The sequence below is a fragment of the Oreochromis niloticus genome, linkage group LG22 (genome assembly GCF_001858045.2).
Source record: "Oreochromis niloticus isolate F11D_XX linkage group LG22, O_niloticus_UMD_NMBU, whole genome shotgun sequence".
Classification (NCBI taxonomy): domain Eukaryota; kingdom Metazoa; phylum Chordata; class Actinopteri; order Cichliformes; family Cichlidae; genus Oreochromis; species Oreochromis niloticus.
Window position 1 is genome coordinate 15,594,363 of NC_031985.2, and position 10,437 is coordinate 15,604,799.

Genomic DNA, 10,437 nt, shown 5'->3' on the forward strand with positions numbered 1-10,437 from the left:
AGGCTGAGATGGTTTGGACGTGCAGGAGGAGCAAGACAACAGCAATTCGTGGATATAATGTCAAAGGGATAGAGATGAGAATAATATGGAAGTTGATGTATTCATTAGTAGATGGTTATCAGAAAAAAATTGAACGGGTCATATTTAATATACTTTATTTAATTACATATTTAATTATTACTGCAAAAATCGAGACAGGATGGAAAAGAGGGCTACCAAACAGAGCCTTTTCACGAACATGCAGTACCGGGACTGAACAGTGAGCGGCAGCACCGATAAGTCTTGAACCTGCTGACGGCAGACCGGAGGAAGAGGAAGAGAGTAACCTACGGGGTGAACTGGGAGGTGGTGTCCATCTTATTTACACCCGTGAGATTGCTAAATTGTTGATCTGTTGATTTCTTCGGGATTGTTAAAGCTGAAAGCCGGGTAAGTTAGCGTTGTTACGCATATCAGTCCGTTGAGCAGTTTGAGCGCAGAGGCAGAAGAGCCACGGCAGACCTCCGCTCCGAGGCCTGGTGTCTTTACAGGCGCCATATTGACGTTCATCTGGTTTTAGCTTAGCATGTTAACGTTACCCGGCACGCAGGACTACAGCATACATGTAAGGCCGGATTTAGCCAATTGATTTGTTATTCATTAGACGTGTTTCTGACGGAAAATCTGCGCTAAATGTGATAAAGCAAGCTTTTAAAGCTACCCTAGCGCCAGGGAGAAGGTAATACCTGCTAACTGGCTTAACCTTTACAGATCTTAAGCAGCTACTGTTACTGATATACTTTTATGATCTTTTCACAAGAAAAGGTTAATAAATGACTAACAAACAGTCCAGTTGGGCGAAAGTATCGGTTAAATCTGTTATTTAGTGAGTGAACGCTTAGTGTTGCATTCATGGCGTGTCGAAAAAAACAAGAAATAGCCTATTATTTTCCAGGGGTTAGCACCAATGCTAATCAGGTGCTCACACCAGATGAACAGCTTCTTTTTGTGTCGCGTTAAACCAGACGTAGCTACTGTAAAAGGGAGCTGTTGAATGTTGGCTTTTCCCCCACTCATAATTTATTGTTTCGTTTTTCAGGTCTTCAGAGATGAGCAGTTCAGAAGAGGTTTCATGGATCTCCTGGTTCTGTGGGCTGCGGGGGAATGAGTTTTTCTGTGAGGTGAGGAACCAAGGTGGACATATTTTTACAACACATGAATGTCAGGGGTTATTTGTGATATAAGGCCCATGCGTGGTTTGGAGACAGAGTAGTGGCAGAGTAGCAGTTGCTAAGAGTGTCACGAAAAAGAGCAAGGATGGACAGGGATAAAAATGAGTATATCCGGGACGGCTCAGATTGAGTGGTGTGGGGACAAAGTGAGACAGGTGATGCTGAGATGGTTTAAACTCATGCGGAGGAGGGATAGTGGATATGCTGGACAAATGATGTTGAAGATGGAGCTGGCAGGCAGGAGGAAAAGACCACAGAGCAAGATCATGGATGTTTTGAAGGAGGACATGCAGAGGGATGGTGTGACTGAGGAAGATGTTAGGGATAGGATGAGATGCAGACTGATGATCCACCTAAAGAAAGCAGCCAGAATAAGAAAATGAAATAACATTTCTGTTACCAAAAGAGGAAAAATTCACAGATTTCTTTATAGTAAGGTGATGGAAACCTTAAAAAAACCTCCTGCTTATCAAATTTATTACAGCTACCTGGTGTACAGTTGGGTTTTCTCCCAGTAGTTTCTAAACTGGAGAAAGGCAACATCCGACATGTAAATTTCTGCACTTAGAGTACACATCTTCTGTGTAAATGTGTAATAATTCAAATATTTTGTGCAGAAATGCTAAAATGTGTTAAAAAAAACAGTGACTGTCAAAGTGAGATGAGAAATTACAATAAAGTCGAAGTCTAATATGTTTTAAAAATAAATACATACATACAACTTTCCACTATTTTTGCTACAGAAATTGTCAGTTCCTTCAAAAACTATAAAAGTTATAGGCAGGAAATGGTTTTATGTTTAAAAATATCAATAAAGTAGTAATAATAAGAAATTAGCAATAAATGTCTGGGTCAGCCACAGTAAGGGTTAAACTGTTGATACTCCTGCCTTGCCTGTTCATCTGGAGCGTTGTCAGTTGGAGAAATGTTTTTTTATTATATCCAGCTGCGTGAAGAAATCAGAAGATCTGTTTCAAACTGAACAAATCATTTGGAGGAGTGTTGAAATATTTTTCCAGCTAAAAACGCTACGATCAGATAAACAGAATCAACTTTCAGGGAGTTCTGTTCTCACGGCTACTTGATTCCTAGTTGATCGAAATGAGTCTGTTTTGTTGTTTCTCCAACGACAGGTGGATGAAGACTACATCCAGGACAAATTCAACCTAACTGGGCTCAATGAGCAGGTTCCACACTACCGCCAGGCTCTAGACATGATCCTGGACCTTGAACCAGGTCTGTATGTTGCATTCCTGACTCATTGTTCTCAATTTTAAGTAAATAAAGTATGTCAGTGTTTGCTTATGTGACACATTTGCCAAACAAACGAAAGATCCCCAGTTTGATCCCGGAAGGAGACACGAACCCCTCTGGGGTTGTATCACCAATCTGGTATAAAAATCTGCCAAACAAAACATGAGGAGCTGCCTGCTGTGGCGAGTAGAGAGTCGCTTTATTGTTTGTTGTCTGTATACAGAAGTATTACTGTTTATCACCTCCCATCTGCAGCAGACATCAGGAAGTAAGACTAAAAGAGCTGTGAGTGTTTCATGTCTGTGACATCTCCTGAGCTTTTAATGTGTTCCTTCTGTCACTAACAAATAATGAGAGGGGACATTTGATCTTGGCTTTCTTTTGGTTTAAGGTGCAGGTTTCCTCTCTTTTTACAAACTTGCTCAGAACATCTTTGTTTCATGCTCTTTTATTGCTGGAGCACCTTTAGAAAACCATCGCGTGTCCCAGTCTCTGTTTTATTCCCAGTGTTTCCTTTTTCTCTGATAACATTTTTTTCCAAGTGTCAAAAGCGTGAGTAGTTTCCCTGTTTCTGATTTCTTTAGATGAGGAGCTTGAGGACAATCCCAACCAGAGCGACCTGATTGAGCAGGCTGCAGAGATGCTGTACGGCCTGATCCATGCACGCTACATCCTCACTAACCGAGGCATTGCACAGATGGTAGGTGCCAAAAATCCACCAGCTTTGTCTCTACATGTTGTTTGAGTCAGATTTTACTCCACTTGTAGTGGATTAAAGTGTTAACACTGGAGACGTGAATGTCTCATTCATGATAATCAGGATAGTTGTACTTAAATTATAATCTTGTGTGTGTATGTGTGGGTTTTGGGAGAAAAGCTCTCCCAGCTATAAAGCCCTGACTGAAATAATGTCCAGTGTGGCAGCAGAGGGTGGGTTCATCCCTCAGAAGAAGATAAAAGTGGACGTGAAAAGCTGTCTGTCTGAGGCAACGGCATAAAATGGAAAATCTTTCAGCGCCACTGCTTTTTACTGCTCAAAACAAATCATTCATCTGCTTCCTATGGTGCTAATATGGAAAATAAAGACCGTGTTTTCTTTATTCTTTTCCTCCTCCACACTGTCATAATGGTGTATTCTTTCCTGTTTATTAGTCATTATCGTCTACTTTATTTAGGAAAACACGATTAAATGTGTTCAAAATGCAAAACGACAGTATTACACTTTTACGACCGTGTTCGACAAACTGACAGCAACAACGTGTGCATAGGAAAACAAAACACAAAATTTGCACAGCTCTCCTGTGCAAAGTTCACATGTTTTCATGCTACACCAGTGTGAGAACAGCAAAACTGCTAGTCCAGTGTGTTAACTTCCTAGTAGAGGCCGTTGTGCTCCCATGCAGGCATGTCCTTGTGGTGCAGATGCATCAGACAGACAGTTTCCTGCTGTGTGCTACATGTGAAAAAGCACAACTGTGGAAAATGTTCCAGCCTGATTCTCTTGAAGTCGTCAAGATGTTCATGTGGAAAAACTGCTTTATTAAAGTGTTTCATGTGCACATTTTGCCTGAACGGTTGTCAGGCAAAACTTGCTGGGTGAAATTAATTGTAAAGGAGGTGTGATTGCCACAATTACCATGTTTGTGTGTAAATACTTACTGAACTGTAAGAAAAACTGGAAAAAGTGTGAAGCCAAATAGAGATGCAGAAAGTTCGCGTTTTAAGGTAAAAGTTTTTTGCATTTTGAAACACATAGGATAAAGTGCAGCTTTTACTTTGAAGGCAACCCTTCTCCTTTTCCAGTTTGTGTCATGATTTTCACTGTTTCCGTACAACTCGATTTGCAGCAGCATGCTAGCAACGCCGGGAAGTTTTTACCAAATAGATGGGGAATGGATGTTTTTCTTTAGTGACAGATTTGCCTCTCTGGGACTTGAGCAATCATTTTCCCTACAACTGCCATCAGCTAACCACTAAAGGTCGGAGAATACAAATTTTTCACTCACGATCGGTCTCTAGATTTTGTGGCGAAGCCTAAATCACCTGATCCTATAATGCAACGCATCCAAAATGGCAAACAAGAGTCCATTCAATATTGTCTGCTCATTTTTTTTTTTTTTTCTTCTTCAAATCTTTAGCAAAGTCACACATTAATCTCAGTCATGTGCGCAGCAGCCTTTAAAAGTTCAGTTTAAAATAAGATGTGGATCTACCTTCTGTTCATATATTAACTCTTTATTGGGCTCATTTCTGCTTGCTCAGCTGGAGAAGTATCAGCAGGGAGACTTTGGCTACTGCCCCCGCGTCTATTGTGAGAATCAGCCTATGCTTCCTATTGGTGAGTAAACTGACGTGAATGCCCTCGTGCATGTGTTAAACAGTTACCCAAGGATTACCACAAGGTGGCAGACAGCTTTCATGAGTGACTAAATGTTTACTCTTTCCTGCTTTGCATGTCTCTCCTTGATGTAGTGAAGTTAGTCAGGGACTCTTCATCCGTGTGATATTTAGTTTTGACGAAATTTGTTTTTGCTTGCTTGTTTTTTTTTGTTTTTAAATCTGTGACTAAAAGGCTCAGCTGCATCTGGCTGGCTGTGCCAATCAGTACAAAACAAATGCTGTTTGTTTTTATTGAATCTAGATTTTCCTGCAGGCGACGATATCATTGATCCACAAGGGATTGTCTGCAGATTATCTCGGGTGTCTTGATCTCATACTTAAATGGGTTTCTTCCTCTTCTCACAGGCCTGTCAGACATCCCAGGAGAGGCCATGGTGAAGCTGTACTGCCCCAAATGTATGGATGTCTACACACCCAAGTCCTCCAGGCATCACCACACAGATGGAGCTTATTTTGGCACCGGGTTCCCCCACATGCTGTTCATGGTTCATCCCGAGTACAGGCCCAAGAGGCCCGCCAACCAGTTTGTTCCAAGGTTAGCATTGATATTCAGCTGTAAAGACTCTGAGCACTAAATCCACCTCCTGCTGATGGTTGTAGGCAGATTTGTTGTAAATTTATAACTCTGATTATTTTGATTTTGTTTTCATTTTAGTTCTGCTTTTTCTTAGTTTCCATAGTGATAGTGGCTTAGCTTCTTTCAGTTTTTAGTGTTTTAAATACATGCTTTATTATTATTATTATTATTATTATTGTTGTTATTGTTGTTATTGTTATTATTGTTGTTTTAATTTTAAAGTGTCAGGGCCCGAAGTATATGAAGTTCAGAACTGCACAATAATATGGTTTAATATAAACATTAGAGATGCCCTGATTGCAATTTTCTCTGACAATTCAGATTTTTCTCAGTGTGAGCAGCTGATTCAGATTTTCCTTCAAAGAACAATAACAGTGCACCAGATCTACTGAACAAAACAAATATCTGTTACTTCTTTCATGTTTATAACTTCACCAGATAAGACGGCATCCACCCTTTTTTCTTTTTCATAATTTTTTCAGTAACTGCTTTGATCCTTTGCTCATACTGAGGCTCGTAGTGAGCCTGCTGCCTTGTGTCTCTATATAGCTTTAGCTTCAGCTGTTTTTCCTTCGTTGGCTCATTAGGTTTGTTGTTCCGACTGTTTCTTTGGTTTGATTTCCCTCATGGTTTACATTACTGAGCTTTTGCCTTCACTCACTTCCATGCTAACAACATATTATCTAGCTCTGACTATTTGCCTGTGCATGCATAAAACACAGCAGCTCGTTATCGGTCATATGGGATGTTGTGCCAGACGGACAACACTGGAAATGTATGTTTCTGTTTGCTTCTATAGAAATTAGGTGTGTGTGTGTGGTTAATGCAGAAAATGTTTAATCTCTGTGTGTTTGTGAATACCTGCTGCATCTTTTGGTAGATTAGCAGCAGATTAGCGTGGTTGTCCACTAATCCTGTGCCTGCCCTTGGAGACCATTGTCTGCATGTTGTACTGTTTACCGTAACCAGGGTGCAGTGTTAAGAGGAATATGTTGTCCCTTCGGCTGCTGTGGAGACTGCAGCCCGTTTCTATGTTCTCGTGCTGCTTTTTGTGATATTTATTTATTTATTTATATTTACTCTGATGTCATTCTCTTTGCCATTTAAGCCCATTTGTTAACTGTTTAACCCTGTTGCACTGCGTGTCTGTGTGTGTTGCACACTCCCATTCCTTTGATGCATAGACAAAGACACATGCTAACAGACACATACTGTACACACACAGCTGGTTATTTGAGCTATGAACTCAGGCGGTAACTTCTTATGATTTTGACATGTTTGCCTACTCTTCCTATTTGTGTTACAGTCCTCTGCGCTGCCGCCCAACTTGCTGCGAGCGTCACACAGCCTGACTTCAGGGCTCTCATATTGCGTTGTTTTGTTTTGTTTTTTAAATCCATTAGTTCCTCTAACCAGCTAGCCCAGCGGTGTCAAAAATAAGACCTGTGGGACGGAATTGGCTTAGCAAAGAATCCAATCTGGCCCACTGGACAGCTTTAAAACAAGAATTTTAACAGTTTTTCACTCTCTACTGTAGAAATGACTTTTGTTTTTAAAAATTGCATTGCATTAAACATGGCATTATTAAAGTATCTGCAGTCATGAAATCTGAAGCAGTGAGTTGCATCCAGGCCAGCTTTGCAGTCTATGCATATATATATAACTGAATTAGGAGTGTTTATAACCCTGCTGGCCGACGATGCGCCTCCATTGTTGCCTTCTGACGTTAGTTCTTGTTCTCCCTGCTGTTGGTCATATGTCACAAAAATACTGATCAAGTTAATATTTGCACAGGAGAAGAGTATAAATGTTTGTTTTGTTTTTAATTTCAAATGCACTTACATGCACAGGCCGACTATATGGAAAGGATTGCACATCCTTTCCTGGATCCTGTGTCAATACGCTGTAATGTCTGTTTGCATTACATAGAGCACAGTCAGGGTGGTGTGATGTCTATCATCAAATGTCAGCGCCATCTCCCTTAAAACAAATGCATGACTGATCAGTCTAAACATCATTATCATCTTTTCTTCTTCTTCCTCTTCAGGCTTTATGGGTTCAAGATCCACCCGATGGCCTACCAGCTGCAGCTGCAAGCCGCCTCAAGCTTCAAGAGCCCCGTCAAGGCAATCCGCTAGAGTGTCCAGGACTGAGGGAGGAGAGAGAGAAGCCAGAGAGGAAAGAGTTATTATAGGATGGAGAGGGGTCACCTGCATTTTTCGAAGCTCTTCATGTGCCCCCTCCTCACCCTGAAGAAGACTGTATTATTTTGGTTTAGATTAGGGCAAATGAAAAGATCTTTTCTTTTTTTTCTTTTTTTTTTCTTTGAGTGTGAGCGAGAGAAAAAACGCACAGCCATGATCTTAAAGACAAACACACACATTTGGTTTTCCAGACGTTCCTTACCAAATTCCTCCGTGCCAAAAACAGAAGGCGAGCTAAGAGGAAGCCGAACATGGTGGGAAGGGGGCGGGGGCGCTCTCAGAGGAGGAGTTATGTCGTTGGTGGGTGACACCAGAGTACGATCAGTGTCTTTGTGTTCTGTATTTGGCACAGTTTGGTAAAGGTGGTGGTAAAACCTTCCGTCATTCGATGCCTCGTCTCCACCGTTAGTCCCACCTAACCCCGATGGAGGCTGGCACTCGCAGAGACAGTTTTATTTCCCCCTCCCTTTTTTGATTTGTAAAATTTGGCCCATCGTCGTTAAATTTGCCTTAAAGTACAGAGAAACACCCGAGCTGTTTCTGTCCTTTCGAGTGTCTGATTTTTCTCTTCCCTTCCATGGTTAGAGGAGATTAAATAGAAATAGGTCAAATAAGAGAATTTATGAATCGTCAGATAATTGTAACAAGTCGGTGTCTTTTCTCCAGCTGTCTGTGCGTGTGTCAAACAACAACACCCTCCTCCACCCATCGCGTCCTGCAGAAGCAGGTTTGTACTGTCACCCACCCACCCACCCCTCGCTCCTGTGTAGCTTCATCTCTGATACAGAAACAGCCGAATATTCTGGAAAGTGTGGAAATTTACTTTCTGGCAGTGAGTAGATGAGAAGATCGATATCGCTCATGCTTTTATGGTAAATATGAAGCAAATACTGGCAGACAGTTAGCTTAAACTCTCAATGCGGAAGCAGGTGTCCTGGCTCTGTTCTAGTGGTTACAGATCAGCATCAAAACCGAATCCGCTCAGATGATATAAATCCTCATTAAGTTGGCGGTTGTGTGCCAGTTTCAACCCATGTAAAATTCCAGGTTTTCACCACAATGAGCAGTTTGCACCTTAATAAACAGACGTTACTGTGTGAGCTTAAGTTTGTTTCAATCAGAACAAAAACCAGAAGAATAATGACCAGCAGTGTGAAGTGTGACCTCCAGTGTGCTGTTACTGGTGTGTTACTTTAAATGAGCTCTTATTCAGGCTTTCAAAAGGGTCAAGTTAAAAACAACAGTATTTAGATGGTATGTATTTTTCAGTTTGCAGGTAAAGTTTCACGTAATTCCTCATCAGACTGCTCACCTGTACGGCATTGAATTATAATGTTACTCTCATTTCATAAAGTCTGAATAAGCCTCATGTACATCTATTAGATCTACATACAACTAAACCAGTGAACAACGGCGCACTTTTTGAACACATTTTGCCACAGAGAGAGTGGTAATAATACTAAAGGATGTTTTATTTTCATGCAGAGCTGGTGTATCACAAGGTGCTGATGAGAGGTTTAAAAAGGCCAAATTCTGTTTACATTGTTTAACAAACTAGATGCCCATAGGTGGATTTGTTACTGCCAAACAGAGCCAAGCTAGTGATTCGTAGTCTCGGAAGAGCTTAGCTGGTCTCCTCCTGTCTGTAGCTTTAGATTTAACATGAACATGAGATATCAGTCTCCTCATCTCAAACTGCCTGGGCCTCAGAAGTTCAGCTCACTCCACCACAGCACAGTCTTTCTTTTCTTGTTTATGTTTGGGCTCGGAGGCAGGTGGCGTCTCCGAAACGGTGGGGGCAGACGCTCGGCGGCGCTCCCTCCACTCCCGTCTTATGTTCGTATGACTGCGATAGATTTTTGCTTTTGGATTTCATGATACATGAGAAACGTATTTATGTGTCCAGATTTTAACTAATTGTTTGTCTGTGTTGTTGTAATCTTTCTGCTACTGTGGACGGGTGAGCAGGATTCAGAATTCTCAATAAACTTCTATTTTCTTTTCATATTTTTCTGTCCTCCTTTTTATTATTATTTAACACTGTTTTCTGGCCACACAGAGTCAGTAGAGTCTTCATTTTTTTCATCCACTTAAAGCAGCTAGATGAAATTCTATGATCATGTAGAGTGACTGTAAACCACCAAGTTAGCTGAATTGTTGTGCTTGATATTTGCGCTAATGAGGTGTTTTCCCTCAGTGACGGAGGTGGATGTCTGTGGTGTGGTTACAGTGCCATTTCACATGACTGAACAACAGTGGCAGTGGTCTAACACAAGCAGAAAACAATTATTTCATGGAAAAAGTCATAAGATCTCAGTCATGCTTCTGTGGTTATTCTTAAATTAACTTTAAGGGACATGGAAAAATCCTATTTGGAGTTAGGAGTGAGTAAAACACCTTTTATTTTGAAAACATGCAGCATGCACACTCGGGCTAAGTTGAAAAGACACCTTGAGCCACCATGATATGGTCGTATTTATGTGTGACTCAGTGTTTTTCCCCTCTGCACAGCAGCCGTCTGGCTAAATCACTGGCAGGGCTGAGCTGTCTTCATTTGACCGTAGCGTGTCAGATTTTCCAGAGGAGGTTCCTTCATGACTCAGGATAACCTCAAACCACACCTTGGGACCTGCCCTTCATCTCCTCCTCCTCTTCCAAGTGAGCCCAGTGAAGAGGAATCTCTTACTTTGTTTTGAAATAGCTGAGCAGTACAGACCCTGGGGAAAAAACAGACTTTTCTGTAACAGTAGTTTGTTTCCCCAGGAGCCAAAAGTAGCCCTGAGACTTTCTC

The 10,437-nt window shown here is 41.3% G+C and overlaps 1 protein-coding gene across 1 annotated transcript; it reads left to right on the forward strand.

Annotated features, from left to right (window-relative positions):
• Positions 1-275: 275 nt before the first annotated feature.
• Positions 276-9,653, forward strand: csnk2b (casein kinase 2, beta polypeptide). Its single transcript, XM_003447156.5, has 7 exons — positions 276-429; positions 1,079-1,160; positions 2,345-2,447; positions 3,050-3,165; positions 4,728-4,803; positions 5,211-5,400; positions 7,490-9,653. Exons 2-7 carry the CDS (start codon positions 1,089-1,091, stop codon positions 7,578-7,580), a joined length of 648 nt encoding a protein of 215 aa, XP_003447204.1. The 5' UTR covers positions 276-429; positions 1,079-1,088; the 3' UTR covers positions 7,581-9,653.
• Positions 9,654-10,437: the final 784 nt, after the last annotated feature.

Bases quoted from the DNA above. Each gene is read 5' to 3' on its own strand.
- csnk2b (XM_003447156.5), top strand. From the start codon at position 1,089: ATGAGCAGTTCAGAAGAGGTTTCATGGATCTCCTGGTTCTGTGGGCTG. The intron at 1,161-2,344 runs GTGAGGAACCAA...CTCCAACGACAG, and splicing joins GGAATGAGTTTTTCTGTGAG to GTGGATGAAGACTACATCCA. The intron at 5,401-7,489 runs GTTAGCATTGAT...CTTCCTCTTCAG, and splicing joins GCCAACCAGTTTGTTCCAAG to GCTTTATGGGTTCAAGATCC.